Consider the following 16,863-nt stretch of genomic DNA (forward strand, 5'->3'; position numbering starts at 1 on the left):
AGCACCTACTGATGGCAAGAAGATACGGTTTCCATTTGAGGCAAAGATGCTATTGAGAAACACCACAAGGTAAGAGTGTTCATTATGATGGGATTGGTTGGATTCAAGTGGACTTACCAAACGCCATACAGTGGCAGAGCCTCTTCGGCGATACTATTATTATCAAGGCTGCACGTCGAGGACGTCATTGTATAGTACTATGCTCTCCTGGGGAATTTTGGCCCGGAAACAGTGACTCAAGATGCGATGGCAAGGCCAATTTGAAAAGGCATCCGCTGTGCACACGGCCTCCCATCCAAGTACGGCTATTGATTTCCTTGCCTACAGAGAAGGTGGATATCTCTTATGATGCCAATTTCAGGATCCAATGAGAGTATAGTACATATGGTGGCATACCTTGGCGCTGCAGGTTGATTATTGTATTGCCTTCGGATGGTGTATTTGGTTGCAATTCCTTGTGATCACCATGGTTCACGGCGTCGTGTGTCTTCCTTTCCGAGTTGTCCACAATGAGAGTTCTCAAGAGGTTCACATTGCCTCTTTTGGGTATGTTGACAACAAAAGCGTGTGGATTGGGTTTGCTTCTTATCTCACATTGCGTTTATGGTAGGTTGAACATGTTGGATGATGGTACTTCTGGCAGCAACAAGATACGGATTCAAAGCAAGAATGCTGTATGGTTGGCTCAATGGTATGCATGGTATTGGATCTACAAAGCGAAACCGTGAATTAACGAACCTTACAGTGAAACAGCAGCAAGACAACATGGATGGCATGGAGATACGGGTTTATTTTGGCGCATTGATGCTATTGAGAAATACCACAAGGTAAGAGTGTTCATTGTGGGATTGGCTGGATTCAAGTGGACTTACCAAACGCCATACAGTGGCAGAGCCTCTTTCGGCGATACTATTATTATCAAGGCTGCACGTCAAGACGTCATTGTACTACACTTTCCTGTGGAGCTCTACATGTTGTGCCCGGGGACAGTGCGACTCATGTTGCGGCCTCAGGATTTAAAAATGCATCCTCTGTCTGCACGGCTCCATCGTTTTACGGCTATTGATCTCCTTGCCTTTAGAGAGAAGATGGTATCTCTATTGATGCACTTCATCGCGTCGATCCACAGGAGAGTACCGGTACTAGACGTTTCTTTGGCTGTGCGCTTTTATTATTACTTTACATCCTGATGGCCTATTTGGTTCCCAAGTCTGCGGGTGATGATTGCGTGATTCAGGTATGTACGATTACTCATGCTTTTGGAGACCTTTTCTGAAACGCCTACCATTATTTAGGAGGGACCATAGCAGAGAGCCGCTTTGGTCTTTTGGTGCTTTGGAGTTTACAAGATCACAGCTATGAATTGCTAAGTATTGTTGGATGAGTTGGGACAATCGTTTATGGTGCATCTTTTATAGGTGAATCATGTCAGTCATGGGGAAGCGTTTATATCTTTCGGTGGTGTCAACCTTTATTGCGTCTCGGGTGGTTGGTTACCAAGCAACGGGCGATTTCTCTGAAGAGTGTCCGCCAATGCAAGTCTCTTGTGAGTGGATTGTATCAGCAACAAACAACAGCATGCATATCTTTGGTGCCATATCAACCCTCATCCCATCATCCATCTGGTGCTTCATTACCTACAATTTGGTGAACCTCCTGAAACAAAGGTCCTTTATCGATCGATCATGTCAGGAACAAGGAGCAGGTTTATACCTTGGCGTCAGCAAGCTTTCGATCATCTCGTGGTTCTGATTAATGGCAATTCCTTTGATGGATCTCTACAACTATACGCATCTTATGGATGGATAATGTCATCAACAAGCAATGAGAGTCCGCGTTGACATCTTTGGTGTTACCAAGGTCATTTATGCATCTCCTCAAGGCATTCATCGTCAAGCTGCATTCGATTTCCAATGAAAAACGATTGCCATTCACATCGCTCTTTAGCCATATGTACGTCACTCCGCAGCTAGGATCTAGTTTGGGCTTTCGATGCACAATGCTTTCTCGATTTGCATGTGGTCTTGGGCAGCAAGGATTGTCTCGTTGTCTCTTGTAAGGGCTCTTCGGCCTCATGTAAGTATGCTCTCTTTGCGGGTAATTGATACTCAATCTTCTCTACTGCATATGCCCATAAAGGTCGGCCCATCGCTTTCGCCGAGCGCCACCGTAGCGGAAGGTCTTATCAACAAGCGGACGATTGCAAAGAATCGGCTTGATTTGGATATCAGCAGGATTTCGTGCATATGGGCAACAGCTGGTAAATAGAGGATGATCCGTTTTTTGGCCTCTTAAATCCCAACCAACATCCTCTTTTATTATAGTGTGCGGACTATTCAGCAAGCTATTTGTCTTCTGGTTCTTTGGGATTTTCATGATGAAGCTGTCATTGAATGTCGACATGTTTTCGTGCGTATGGCTATCATTGGTAAATAATGGATGACCCGTGTTTTGGCTCCAATCCCAATCAACCACCTCTTCTATTATTATAGTATGTGCGATATTCACCAAGCTGCATGTCTTCTGGTGCATTGGGATTGCCATGGATGCAGCTGTCATTGATGCCAACATGTTGACGTGCATGGCTATCATTGGTAAATAGTGATCCGTTCTCTTCTTCAACGCCTGCTAACCCCCTCTTTATTATAGTATGCAGACTATTCAGCAAGCTACTTGTCTTCTGGTGCATTGGGATTTCTATGGATGGAAGCGTCATTGGTAAATAATGATCAATTCTTTCTTTCAATGCTTACTAACACCCTCTTTCATGTGGGTTATTCAGCGAGCTACTTGTCTTGTTCCCTTTGGATTCTTGATGGATGCAGCTATCATTGGATGTCGACAGGGGTTTATTCATATGGCTTTCATTGGTAAATAGTGGGTCACCTCGTTTTTTGGCTCCAATCCCAACCCTCATTATAGCATGTGTGCTATTCAGCAAACTACTTGTATTTTGGTCCTTTGGAATTTTCATGGATGAAGCTGTCATTGGTAAGTATCGTTCTATGGATTCGGGAAACTGTTTACCGTGCATCTTTTTTAAAGGTGAATCATGTCAGGGTCAAAGCGAGCAACGTCGACAGCATCCTTCAGTGTCAGCTTGCCTTATTACATCGCTCGATGGTTTTCATTACTGTACCACCTATTGGACACTTCCTTTTATTTGCATCCGTGAAGTACAAGGCAACAAGTTCTATACCTTTTGGGTGATGTAGTCCTAGTTGCTGACAACCCTTTCAATGGATATCCTGCTACGCATGCCTGTTATCGGTGGATCATATCAGCTACAAGCAAGAAGCAGCAATGAGCAACAGAGCCCACATCTTTAGTGTCAACAACATTTACTTGATCCTTGGTGTTCTCGTTGGTTGGCCAATCGATTTCACAGTCCTCACCGCACGTATCTTATGGATGTATCAGATCAGCAACAAACAACAATGTTACGTCTTCTTTTGGTGCTGTCAAGGTGTATCCATCTCTCATGGCATTCATCATCAAGTATCAGCTTGGAGAAACGGCTATCAGAATTGGTCACTGTGTCGACATCTCTAGCAAGGAAATGTGTTCGATTACTGGTGGCATCAAGTATCGTGGATTCTCATACGACACTGGCTAAGTATTGTTACCATTACCTCAAAGATACATTAGTGATATGCAGTTTTATAGGCCCATCATTCCATCAAGCTATAATTTTGCATGCTCTTTGGTGCCATCAAAGTTCCTCTCCTTGCAGTTGTCAATGGCGAACCCTATTGAATTGGAAGACGAAGACTGGAACATTTTGAATTTAAAAAGTGTCTCAGAAGCAAGCAAGCGATCTCTATCTTATAGTTGTGGTTGTCAAGGATACCGTTTCCATAGTTTTGGAAATCAGCATCTGCAAGCCGTCTCTTTATCGGTGGATCTTCAGAGCAATGTTTTTATCGGTGCCATGGCGGATCTCATCTTCGCTACTTTGAAGATACCTTGACGTTCTTTATTTCTCGCGTATGCTTTTCATCAAGACCGATTTATTTGTTGCAGTGCATGATGTGTCTCTGATGACGCCAACCTAAAAAGGTCGCTTGATGGCAGCAACTACTGATATGGCGGATGTTTATTTGCTATGGGTAGAACGGGATGGTGCCTTGCTCTTTTGTGTAAAGCATCGTTGGCAGCTATGATTTACATGCGACAGTGTGGTCAGCCCTATCTTGGCCCTATCAATTGCATTTGATGATTGCTGCCTTAGCCGTTGGAAGTTAGACTGTTACTCAGTGGCCTTGTGGTAGATATGGGATCATGTATTGCTTTTTGCTCTTATGGGTCGGCCTCTGTGGGCGTGGGATGCTATTTTGTCCTTTTATCAGACTGAACATGTTGGCTCGAGCAGCACCTATAGAAGATGCAATAGCAGCCCCCGTTATCCGGCTTGGTGCACCGTAGGGGAGAGGGTGACGGCAAAGCCTTCGCGTGGCCATCCTTGTCAGTACATGGGTTTCCATGGAAGCTAATTTGCCACCTTATCATTTATATTCCATTGACCATTGTGCATTATGGGGATGAGGAGGAGTCGTGTAACACGCAGGCGGTGAAAAAGGCAAGTTTGGGTAGAGTAAGTAAGGGTGATTTATCTACCTGCAGGATTGGCATTCTTTTATTTATAGAGAGGACGACAACAGCTATATAACGAGATCCAGAGCGATAATGGCATAGACAAGCGTGGCTTCACCTTTTCTTGGCAAGATGATGATTCATACCTCGTTGACATTCAAAGGAAGCATGCAAGATCCCATTGTTTTCTACTAGAAGCATTGTTGCTTATTCACTTTGACTTACCCAACGTACTTCTCTCTCCTTGTTGCTTGTGGATTATAGCTTAGATGACGCAATAATAAAAATGGTTCCGTTATTGGTCTTGTAAGAAATGGATGTCCTTCTGATAAAGTAAAGAGTGAGCTGAGGTTAATAGAACGTGAGACGTCCGTGCGCAGTGGACATTGAAATTAAATGGGTTTATCCATAAATTGACTTATGCAGCTCTGCCCCCTACATTCAAATGTGATACGCAACCATACACACAGTATACCTTGATAGAATATCTTCGGTATTGAATACTTACGAGAAACAACCTGTCAAATTGCAACCAGCAAGCACGTGCCAAGGTAGATGCTTATAGGCGTCCTCAGGCTTTACTCCTAGGCTTGAATGCACAAACGGGATGTGCAACTGAAATGCTGGTTCCATCAACAATATACTTTCACCTCTTAAATCCCATACATTCGTTTAATACAAATTCCATGACCGAAAACGATACTGTAACTCCACCATCACCAACCTGGTCATCCCAATGCCATGCTTGGAACTTTGCGTAGTTTGATGATAAGTATGTATTGTATAATATTAAAGAAGCAAAGGTGCTGGGTTATGGATTTAAAGTACATGCAAGACGAATTATATACATTTTGTAAATACAAATAGAGGGAAACTATGTATAATGACTGATGTTGGCCAGGGATTACTAGGAGGATGTTGAAGGCTTTTGTCCGACGGTGAAATAAAAGTTGATGTAGCTATGGTGTTCCTCAAACTCTTTTGCCATGATTTGGGTTTGCATTTCAAAGGCGTGGGCAGTCATTCGATTCGGTAAATGATTTGCCGCTTTGTAATCATTGACAGATCCTTGGCAATTCTCCATGATGTTGAAGATATCATCGCGAGACATGACGCCTAATCTTCCACCCCATAGGCCTAGTGGAAGTGAACGATATTTTTCCACGCTGCAAATGGCATCCTTGGGAAACAATGACCAAAGGTGACGTGCCATACGAGGTTTCAATCCACGGTTTCTTGCCGCTGCAAGCACTACAATAATAATAATAGCGCCATGGTGAACAAACAAGACAATGAAATTGTAGATCACAAAGAGTACTTACTGTCATGATTCATTTCTTCAGTGGTAGGTCCTGGTGAATAAATCATAAAGTCCATCTCCATGAGTTCTAGATAGCCGCCAGGCTTCAATAATTTCCAGCAGTTGTTGACCACCCGCATGTATTGCTCCTTGGTGAAACTCAAGCACATGAACCGAATATGGATAAAGTCAATGCTTTCTTGATCAAAGTGGTCAAACAGGAATTGGTCGTCGAGCGCATTAATGACAAGGAACGTGCAATTTGTTGGGAGTGGGCTGAGTGGGAAATGATCCACGATATCAATGCCGTAAACATCCACATTGGGATAACGTTGAGCCATTTCCAGGCAATAGCAACCAGGACCACAACCGATATCGAGTAATTTGCCACCATGGAGTTCTTGAAGGTCAAATGGTATGGAGAACTCCCTACATAGTTTAAAGACAATGAGTCTACATGTCCTCTTTGTTGCATAAACAATGCATTTACCCATCAAATGCAAGGCGGATCAAATCACTTTTGAATTGTATTCTATCAGCTTCAGCTTCATCGGATGCAATGAATGTGGCATCGATAGCGTCGAGGACTTTATCTTCTTCGGAGGGTGGTGTGGATGGTGCTGTGAATGGGATCACCTTGCTACGTTTATTACTGCTGGATGAGTCTGAAGTGTCGTCCAAGCGTCGTAGATCAACACTGGTAGGTATTCTCTTGAGACCACGTTTGGCTGCCTTGGATATACGTGATGCTAATGTCGACTTGACAGGTCCATTGTCATTCTCCATGTCCAATGAACGAGATCGTGATGGTGGAGAAGGGAGTGATGTGGGTTGTTGTGCTTGTTGTGTCGTGGAAGGAGGACTATTACTATGATTTGATCCACCTCCTCCGGTCATGAAAAAGGATGTGAATCCGCCATTCTTTTGGAACCATGATCTTCTTCGAGGTTTTGAAGCAGTGTCTGCCATATTGAATACGTTTGTGTGAAAATGAATAGAATGGAGGATCATGAAAAAGATTGCGGGGTGTTGGGTATTTATTGGGATGGGGCGATCTGAGCGGCGGAACAAGGTGGATGAGAGATACACCGATATATGTTTCTTGTGGGTGGCATGTGCTTTTAACTTGCATGTTGATCCTATCATCACTCTTCCAATACCATGCATTCATTCACGTGATGGAATTATCTTTTTATAGTGGCATGTGTGTTCAGCTAAATGATACGTATTTGATGGGGCAGCTCGTGCGTGGAAATCACATGTCCCACAAGAGGATTGAGAGTTCATGCAGTTGCTGGTTTCAATTTTGAGTTCTTTGGAAATTCTCTCGAAACTCCACATGATGTCACGATTTGCGTGCTTCTTTCCCCACATTGAAAATTACTTGATTTGTTACTTCATTCATCTTCCGGATAATGATTAGGCGAAAGCTTGCTTGCATGATTTTTCATTTTGATTGGGACACAAAAAGTGATTTGAGGCAAGGGAAAAGAGAGAGAAGAAAAAAGAATCAGGACAATAAGAAAAATGATGGACTATAGTAACAATGCGAAGGGATCTAGGCGGTCACTTCCTTGGAAGCAGCTTGAGCTTCTCGTCGCTTGATGGCAGTGGTCAGTACACCAGACCGGAAGTTAAGGCCCTTGGCACGCTCAATGACTTGTTGATATATAGAAGTGACAGGAGTGTTCATGATGACGGTGTTCTATAAAAAAATGCATGAGTCATCAGAAACCTCAAAATGATGAAACCAATGCGATGATTTACCTCTTCAAAATCAATCTTTGCGTCTACTCGGGTGTCTCGAATCAAGTTGGCGATCCACTTTTCACCTTCTTCTTGACCAAGATTGAGAGTCTGAGTCATTTCCTTGATGTTGATCTTTTGATGAATACGGCAGTAGGTTTCAGAAATGAATTGACGAGCATTCTCCATGAAATCATCTTGAATAGGACCCAAGAAAAAGTCATTGGCAATCACTTCTTCACATTCCTTGAGCTTCTTTTGAGCACCATCAAAGTCAAATCGGACAAACAAAGCTTCAACGAATTCGGTGACAGGATCCCGGTATTCATAAGACTCTTGCTCAATGATCTTGACCAATTCCTTCATTTGGTGCTTTCTACGTTTGCTGGTCACAACAGCAGCGGCGAGGTAACGGAGCACCCAAGGGCAAGAGGTTTGGATGGTGTTAATGTATTGAGGAGCAAAGAACATATCAATGATGCTGTCACGACCACGAGGATGGTTGAAGACAATGAAAAGTGACCAGTGAATGAGCCAAGTGCGTTGTTGAAGTTGTTGAAGAGGGCTGATCGTGCTCTATAATGGCATACATTAACAACGTCGATCTAGCCGTATCTCTCTTCTCCTATCTCTATCCCTCTCTTACCTTGTGATCAATCACTTCACGCAACTTTTGCATCTCTTCCAAAGCACCTTCCCAGTTACCGGTAAGGATCTCAGCAGCCATCTTACCCCACAAGGCAGAGAAACACTTTTCATCATTCGAAGACTATTTCATAGGGGGAATGAGTACTCTCTCCATTCACTTGGCCTATAACCAAAACATACCAAGACGCGGAAATGATAGAGCATATCAGCTGCACCACCATAGCTACCACAGTCGAATTCGAATTGGCCAAACTCATACAAGAGATCGATCTTTTCTTCGGTAAACTAAATGTTCTCTTTCTATTAGTACGTGCATGTGTATCCATGACAACATGTTTGATCGCTTACGTTGTATTCATCCTTCAAGGTTTGCAAGCTCTGAGCCTTATCCTGACGCAACATAGCAATCACCTCTGGCTTTTCAAGGACTTCCATGACCTTTTGTACTTGAGCTTGAAGGGATTCCATCTTGGAGAGGACTTGTTGACGCTTCTCGGAGATGTCTATAGCGTCGTCAATACACGTGCGTGTGTACGTGCACAAAAAGCCTACATACCCTTAGGGACTTCAGAAGTCTTGTTGATCTTTTGGTGCAAGTCCAAAATGAAATCGGCCATGTTGGAGCTGCGGAAAAGTTCATACTTGGCTTTGAGAAGGTCATCCGAGTTGTAAAGCTGTATCGATCGTAATAAGAGTTTAGCAAGGTCGTGCGTGCATGGCTACTGTTGGTGGGTTGGGTGTCCAATGTACCTCCTTCAATTCCAAGAATTCGAGCAAAGGAAAGACGAGATGCCGATCAAGGAACGGGATCATGCGCATGGTCAAGTCATGTTGGGTCGCCATGGTGTCGGGAGAGATCCGTGTATGAGTGAGTGTTGGCTCTGAGAGAGGATATCGCCCTTTTGACTCTTGGTGCAAGAATATTTTTTCACCAGACGTTTGAATGAACCAGTCCCGCCGACTCCGCTTTGACGCTTTGATACACGCTCACATCCTTTTGACATATGCCTCTCCCCCATTTATACCACTGCCACCTATGCACGATATCGATCCATGTGACCATTGATAGATTTTTCACATCGCCTTCTATAAACAATATGTCTTCTTCACAGCGAAATAAAATGATCATCATTTACTTATTAGCAGGCTAAGCTGATTGAAGAAGATGGGCTATCTACAAACGACTTTTTCTTCCAAGAGTGGGATTGCTCCACACAGGTTTTCTTTTTGTAGCAAAGGCAGCCAGGCCTTCACTAAGATTATCTCCATTACGCCATGCAGCAGCCTCTTCGGAAGCCAACCATTTGCTTGTTGCTCCAACAAGAGACCCTTGATCCAATGCAAGCATGATGCCGTATTTGGTGACGAACAGAGCATCTGGGGAGCTATTCTTGATTGTCAGCTTGACATTCCTATCATGCATTGAAATCACACTTACTTTGCCACAATCTTACGTGCCCAAACCATAGCGGCTTCTACCACGTTGTCATCCACGACTTGATTAACAAGGCCATAGTTTTTGAATTCCTCAGCACTGTATTGGCGACCCGTGAGCGTGATTTCGCTAGCGACTTGGTAACTGACAGCACGTGCCAAACGTGCCAATGCACCTCCAGCAACAACAACACCTTGCTTGGCTATATTCAACATCGAATACACTAAGCCTTCATGCATGTACATTATGTAGAAATAGCCCTCTTCGTACCTTCTGGTAATCCAAAAATGGATTTTTTGGTAGCCACCACAATGTTGCATGCCAAAGTTAATTCCGTGCCACCTCCTAATATGATCAAAAAATGGTGAGCCTCATGCTACGTCAAATAAAACAACGTGCTTATACAATGATCATGCATCATACATACCAAGTGCAAATCCGTCTACTGCAGCAATAATGGGCTTCAAAGCTACTCGACGATTTGCCAATCCACCAAAGCCATTTTTAGGCAAAAGGGATTCAGGTGACATACCACCGTCATCGTCCGACGATGATGATCGCTCGCTATTCATGCTGACAAGATCCATGCCGGTGCAAAAAGCTCGATTACCGGCACCTGTAAGCTAAATTATACATAACACCCATCATCGTTTAGTTTGCTTGGTGTATGGAGATAACCAATCCTATTACAATAATGCACCAAATGTCATTGTTTTCTTCAGCCCAGTCGAGCAAGCTGTCCATTTCTCGGTTGGCTTCCGGGTTGAGCGAGTTAAGTTGTTTAGGACGGTTGATAGTGATGAGTAGGATGTGGGGCTCGGGCACTGTTAACAAAAAGTATTTGCTGGTGGGTAACTGCATATTGGAAAGGGAGACGTGTGTGGAAGAAAGAGCAGTGCTGCATGGTACTAAAACCCCACCTTTTTATGCTGCACTATGAGTATAAGAGTACTAGTCATGTGAGTATATATTGTGGCATCAGCTCTTAATTTTGTAATCACTTCCGCTCGACTAACCGACGTCTCGGCAACGACATAGACACGTGCAAGGTGAATACTGCAAATAGTGACCTAAAATGGGGTACACCTTTGTCTCGTTTCAACAACAATCGATATTCAAAGCATCATAAAATTGGTAGGCTGATGTATGGTTGGGGTAAGGTTACCAATTTCATTGTCCTTTTCACGTGGGGGAAGATGATGATGGTGATGGCAGTGTACTTGGGTGGTTCATGCGCATTTCGGTTCTCCTTTTGTTGTACAGCGTCATTCCATTCTTTACCCACACGATGATGATGATCATTCTTTGACTTTGGTCCAATGTCGGAATAGGAGTTGCCGACAACATGTACAACTTGTACATGTATTGCCTTGCACACACTCACACACACACACACACACAATGGTCATTCTCGATGATGAGATCATTGAATTTAATGTTATTATGATGATACCATTATGCTATTATACTAATCACTCAAAGTCCTATAGCAGCTGTGTTATTGATGCATCAAAGGAAAAGTCGACGTGGAGGCGGACTTGATTCAAGACGTAATGTATCAAGGCAACTGCGGGATTCAATGCATACACGCAGCCTTCTTCTCTTTAACTTTTTTCCCAAACCCGTGTGACGGATACAAATATAATAGAATGGGCATTCCAAAGTTCTTTCGATGGATGAGGCAAGTGGCATCGCTATAGGATACATCCAAGATGTGCGTGTGTATACTCATGGCCTTGTATAGTGAGCGGTACCCAATGTGCTCGCAGCTGATTACGCAGAATCGGATACCTGAATTCGGTAAGGGACATGGTCATCCTCCTCCTCTTGTACCATACGCGTCGACTTACGTTGTATATGACAGACAACCTGTATCTTGACATGAATGGCATTGTGCACAACTGCTCTCACAACAACAACGACAACGCCCACTACCGTATTTCCGAAGAAGAGATCTGGATCGGCATCTTCAACTATGTGGATCACGTTTTTGCAAAGATCAAGCCCAAGAAGTTGTTCTTTTTGGCTATTGATGGTGTGGCGCCAAGAGCAAAGATGAACCAGCAACGATCTCGTCGTTTCAGAACAGCCAAGGATGCCGAAGCAACAAGATTGAAAGCATTGGATCGTGGTGAAGAATTGCCTGAAGAACCACCTTTTGATAGCAATTGTATTACGCCAGGTATGGATACGGATGGATGGAGTGTGGCAGGTTGGGTGTATCATCGATGATGAAGGGAAGGTTTTAACATGGGGTGATGATGTGTTGCATAGGTACCGAATTTATGGCCAAGTTGACCAAGCAGCTGCGATACTTTATCAGCAAAAAGGTATCCGAAGACTCCAATTGGCGAGATGTGGAAATTGTACTTTCTGGACCCGAGGTACCTGGTGAAGGCGAACACAAGATTATGGAATACATTCGTTTGGCAAAAGCACAACCTGGCTACAACCCCAACACTCGACATTGCTTGTATGGCTTGGATGCCGATCTTATCATGCTTGGTCTATTGAGCCACGATCCTCATTTCGCATTATTACGTGAAGAAGTAACATTTGGTCGTCAAAACAAAAAGCGAAAGTCAAGGCAAGTGGACTGGATGGGCGATGGAAGTGATAAGAGAAGCAGGATTTGCTAAATGTTAAATTATAGCTTGGATTCTCAAAACTTTTATCTTATGCACCTATCATTGCTAAGAGAATACCTGGATCTGGAATTCAGCTCGCTCAAGGACACGTTACCCTTTGAATACAACTTGGAACGCATCATTGATGATTTTGTCTTGCTGGCCCTCTTTGTTGGCAACGATTTCCTTCCGCATTTGCCCAACTTGCACATCCATGATGGTGCCCTCAGTCTCATGTTCAACATTTACAAAAAGACTTTGATGGATTCGGATGGTTACCTACAGGATGCTGGAGTGCTCCACGCTGGTCGTTTGCAAAAGATCCTGAATCAATTGACCGAGGCAGTTGAAAAGGAATATTTTGAAGCTGAACGTGCGGATATGTTATACTTGGCCGGCAAACGTGAAGATGGCCAAACCGAACGCGAGATGCTGGATGCTTTGGAAAAGAAAAAGAAGGGTGCTTTAAGTAAGCATATGGAATCAATTACAAGAGAAGGGTGTATTGACATGCTTGTTATCTATCAAATAGCTATCACGGAGACGCAAAAGGAGCTCTTTGCACAGATCAAATCATTCATTATGGAACACAGCCCTGCAAATCCTGGTCAGCTCCATTTCAAGCCTTCCCTTAAGGCTCGTGATCGCAAGTTTATCGAGAATGTCGCCGATGATTTTGGTCTTCATTATGCTATCGAATATTCGAACGAGGACAATTCCAAGCACGTGTATATTGAATTTGAGGAGAACGAAGAGGGCGAGGAAGACGTTTCAAGTGTCGAAGAGCTTGATGAAGAGGCGCTTGCTGCACGTGATCGCGTTCTGGCAAAGTATGAGAATGCCACAGTCGTCAAGGATATGATGACGGAGGAAGAGCTGAATAAGCGAGAGAAGGAACGATTTGATGCGGATTTTGCTGAATGGAAACGTGAATACTATAAGGTGAGTGAAGGAATGGGGCTGTATGTTTTGCTTTGACGCATCAAGCTCATACTTGCATTTGATTAGGAAAAAATGAATATCGATTTCGACAATGAAAAGGAAATGGAGGGTATCTGTCGTTCGTACATTGAAGGCATTCAATGGGTGTTGCGCTACTACTACAGCGGTGTTGCGTCCTGGGGATGGTTTTATCCTTATCACTATGCGCCCAAGATGTCGGATTTGGTCAATATTACAAAGTTCCAGGATGCCAAATTTGAGCTTGGCAAACCTTTCCGCCCCTACGAGCAGTTGATGGGCGTGTTGCCAACATTGAGCAAGAAACTTTTGCCGCGTGCATACCAGGTTAGTAATCAGAGTGGATACCAGAGCTCGGCTAATGTTGCTTAATAGGAACTCATGACGAGCACGACTTCGCCTATTCTTGATTTCTACCCAAGTGACTTTGATATGGATTTGAACGGCAAGCGTCAAGATTGGGAAGCGGTTGTCAAAATTCCCTTTATTGATGAAAAGCGATTGCTGGATGCGATGAAGACCTATGAGCATCGACTTTCAAAGGAGGAAAAGAAACGTGCCAAGTTTGGAGACTCTTTCAAGTTTGTTTTCGATGAATCACTTGCCACCAAGGAATCAGTTTACCCAAGCTCTTTGCCTGGCATTTTCCCTGATATCCATCATTGCATGTCACGTGAAGAAGTTTTCCATCTTCCAACATTGGATGGCGGTCTCTCTTTCAGAAACCATTTGCTGGACGGCGTTCAACTTGGCAAGGATGCATTGGCTGGTTTCCCTTCGCTGGACACAGTCCCTCATAAAGGCGAGTTGCGTTTCCACAATGTGAATGTCTTCCAACAAGAGAGCAAGTATGTCATAAGGATATTGATGGGTGTGTGTATTTTGGATGGCAAACACTTATATGCTTAATGGATAGGAATGAAACCATGGTTGTGACTCTTGAAAACCAATATGAAGATGTCAATATTGAGGAGATTGCCAAGAAGCTTTTATACAAGCGTATCTTTGTTCGTAAGTTGGCTTTGCGTATACTTAAGAAAGATTTGTTTGCTTACCACTTGCTATTTGTAGATTATCCCTATCTCCAGGAAGCTGTTGTCATTGGTGTGTCTGATTTGCGTGCCAAGTATTATATCAAGATCAGTGGCCGAAAGAAGCAGATCCGTGAACACGTGTTGGATGATGCTGAAAAGGAGGATTGGCGAAAGCGTATTGGCCGTGTCGAGTATATGTCAAGCAAACGATTTGGAATGGAAATCGGCAAAACTGAGATTGGTGTGCATGTGTGTACCTTGCGTGGCATGAAAAAGACCGAGGATGGTGCTCTTGTTAAGGAGTATATCAATCCAGCTCAGGAAGATCTCGTACCTTTGCAGACGATCGTGACAGATGTGGCACACCCTGATCCCCGATACATGGAGAAGCCTCCTCCTCCAGTGACTCAAGAATACCCACTTCAAAGCAAGGTCTTCTTCTTGGGTAGTGCCATGTATGGTACACTCGCCACTGTGATGGGTCATGGCAAGCGTGATGTAGTGGATGTGCAATTGATTGTACCTGTCGATCATCGTCAGCGTAACGAGCCCAACTTTGGTCGTGCAGTTGCCATGAAACAGCGTGAAACGATCCAATACACGCCCTCTTACGTTGTCAGCAGCACGCTCGGCATTGATGGATTGGTGCTTTCCAAGATTACATCATCATTGACGATTCAGGACAAGGGATTACAGCGCATTAATCTCGGCTTGAATCTCAAATTCGAAGCAAGACAGCTCAAGGTGGTTGGATACACACGCAAGAACAACAATGGTCAATGGGAGTTCTCGAATAAGGCCATCGATTTGATTTGTCAGTACTTGAGAGCCTTCCCCAAATTTATTGAGTTGTTGCATTCAAAGAAGGGTTCCGGTAAGTAAATGTGCCGTGTATATGAGATCATGCTATTTAACCATTGTGCGATTAGGTATGCTGACCGTGGCTGATTTGGTGTGGTCTGAAAGCGGCTCCAAGGAAGTGCAGCGTATGAAACAATGGTTGAAGGAAAAGAATGTGGATGATCTTCCCAGAGCACCATTGGACACCCAAGAATTGGAAGAGGTAAATATAGTGGGGGTTATGGAAGTTGTCAATGCCAACAACAGTGATTGATGTATGTTTTTTATCCAGCCCTTTGTCAAGCTTGTGGAAGAGTTGGCTACACAGTACAATAACGAGTATGAGGATCTCCAATTCAAAAAGGTGGTGATTCGTCACGTGCCACGCAATGTCCTTTTGAAGCCTGCAGATGCAGAGGCCAAATTGCATACACAAACTTTCAAGCTTGGTGATCGTGTGGTTTATGCACTTGATGCTGGTGCTGTTCCCTTGGCAACCCGTGGTACAGTGGTTGGTGTGCAAGAAAAGGTTGTCGACGTTGTCTTTGATACGACATTTATGGGTGGTAAAAACTTGGAAGGCCGTTGCTCTGATTTCCGAGGATTGGCTTTGCCGTATGCCAGTGTGATCAATCTCTCGTATCCAGCTTTTGCTGTTCATCCTGAAAGTGGTGACCACCATCCTCCTCCTCCCAACAAAGGACGCAATTTCAACAAAGACCATCACAACAATCACCGTGATGGTGGTGGTGGCCATCGTCCTCGAGCTCCCAATGGACCCAATAATCATCATCAAGGCAACAATGCAAATGGCCATCATCACAATGGTCCCAAACGCAATCCTAAGCAGCAGCAGCAGCAGCAGCAAAATCGTTAGTACTACTCTCAGCTCCTGGTCATTATTTTGCCACAGTCGTAGACAAAAGTAAAATGTTATGCGATAGCTGGATCATGCATTAAACTCTAGTATGAGCAATTTCATGCTAGTTACAACTTACTTTCCATGACTTGTACGTAAGAGTGACGTTCTTCTCATTTGATTCTTGCATCCTTGGCTGGGGGATCATAGCCACCTGTGGGTGTGTATGCTAAAGTGCGCCATGTCAGGCTTATTTCGCTTGTTCCCTGCCTCTCTCTCTCTTTTTTAGCACGTGTGAAATGTGATCTCCTTATGTCATCCATGCGAGGTGCCACATTGCATATGACATAAAGTTGCTTACACAAACATTTCGTACATCGACCACAAGCCCAGCAGCATTTTAAGGTGTGTTCTTCCGAATAAACATAGCAGCAACCCATATTTTGTCATTGAGTAGATTTCTGTATGTAAACAAAGATCCCTTCATTATCAGCGCATCAAGGTCTTTTGCTTTTATTTGGAAAAAGTAGTAGATTGGGTAATATTGATTGACCACATGGACTCAATGATAGGCAGCAACATCAGCCAACATCACGCGGAGATGACATTCTGACAGCTCGTCATCACTTGGTTTCACATCCTATCAATCGTCTGGTGGATAGCAATTGGTTGTACCAGCAAACCACAAGATCACACCCTCACCCTCATCCATCGATTGGGCGTAAAAAAAAAAGAGAAGCTGCATCCCACAACGGCTAGGTTAACTTGACCATTGGTGAATTCTGATCCGAAACATCCTTTTTACTTTTTTGGGTCTAGTC

At 43.8% G+C, this 16,863-nt stretch overlaps 6 protein-coding genes across 6 annotated transcripts; 3 read left to right on the plus strand and 3 right to left on the minus strand.

The window, feature by feature from the left end:
* Window positions 1-466: 466 nt before the first annotated feature.
* O0I10_002478 (uncharacterized protein) lies at window positions 467-1,370 on the plus strand (the record flags this gene model as incomplete). Its single annotated transcript, XM_058482560.1, has 5 exons — window positions 467-546; window positions 611-691; window positions 746-989; window positions 1,082-1,237; window positions 1,308-1,370. 5 exons carry the CDS (start codon window positions 467-469, stop codon window positions 1,368-1,370), a joined length of 624 nt encoding a protein of 207 aa, XP_058346584.1.
* Window positions 1,371-2,972: 1,602 nt separating this feature from the next.
* Window positions 2,973-3,616, plus strand: O0I10_002479 (uncharacterized protein; the record flags this gene model as incomplete). The annotated part of the gene is made up of 4 exons (XM_058482561.1): window positions 2,973-2,991; window positions 3,046-3,214; window positions 3,285-3,367; window positions 3,426-3,616. The coding sequence occupies 4 exons, from the start codon at window positions 2,973-2,975 to the stop codon at window positions 3,614-3,616; spliced, it is 462 nt and encodes a 153-aa protein (XP_058346585.1).
* A 1,884-nt stretch (window positions 3,617-5,500) lies between these two features.
* On the minus strand, window positions 5,501-6,862 carry O0I10_002480 (uncharacterized protein; the record flags this gene model as incomplete). Its single annotated transcript, XM_058482562.1, has 3 exons — window positions 5,501-5,844; window positions 5,916-6,322; window positions 6,384-6,862. 3 exons carry the CDS (start codon window positions 6,860-6,862, stop codon window positions 5,501-5,503), a joined length of 1,230 nt encoding a protein of 409 aa, XP_058346586.1.
* Window positions 6,863-7,451: 589 nt separating this feature from the next.
* O0I10_002481 (uncharacterized protein) lies at window positions 7,452-9,130 on the minus strand (the record flags this gene model as incomplete). The annotated part of the gene is made up of 7 exons (XM_058482563.1): window positions 7,452-7,598; window positions 7,661-8,215; window positions 8,286-8,408; window positions 8,468-8,572; window positions 8,636-8,790; window positions 8,844-8,961; window positions 9,038-9,130. The coding sequence occupies 7 exons, from the start codon at window positions 9,128-9,130 to the stop codon at window positions 7,452-7,454; spliced, it is 1,296 nt and encodes a 431-aa protein (XP_058346587.1).
* A 331-nt stretch (window positions 9,131-9,461) lies between these two features.
* On the minus strand, window positions 9,462-10,583 carry O0I10_002482 (uncharacterized protein; the record flags this gene model as incomplete). Its single annotated transcript, XM_058482564.1, has 5 exons — window positions 9,462-9,672; window positions 9,726-9,924; window positions 9,993-10,067; window positions 10,150-10,345; window positions 10,413-10,583. 5 exons carry the CDS (start codon window positions 10,581-10,583, stop codon window positions 9,462-9,464), a joined length of 852 nt encoding a protein of 283 aa, XP_058346588.1.
* Window positions 10,584-11,394: 811 nt separating this feature from the next.
* O0I10_002483 (uncharacterized protein) lies at window positions 11,395-16,060 on the plus strand (the record flags this gene model as incomplete). The annotated part of the gene is made up of 12 exons (XM_058482565.1): window positions 11,395-11,436; window positions 11,492-11,522; window positions 11,587-11,904; window positions 11,997-12,309; window positions 12,376-12,818; window positions 12,882-13,291; window positions 13,358-13,636; window positions 13,685-14,157; window positions 14,226-14,320; window positions 14,381-15,217; window positions 15,273-15,406; window positions 15,476-16,060. 12 exons carry the CDS (start codon window positions 11,395-11,397, stop codon window positions 16,058-16,060), a joined length of 3,960 nt encoding a protein of 1,319 aa, XP_058346589.1.
* Between the last annotated feature and the right edge of the window lie 803 nt (window positions 16,061-16,863).

The sequence above is a fragment of the Lichtheimia ornata genome (genome assembly GCF_029851405.1).
Source record: "Lichtheimia ornata isolate CBS 291.66 chromosome Unknown scaffold00007, whole genome shotgun sequence".
Classification (NCBI taxonomy): domain Eukaryota; kingdom Fungi; phylum Mucoromycota; class Mucoromycetes; order Mucorales; family Lichtheimiaceae; genus Lichtheimia; species Lichtheimia ornata.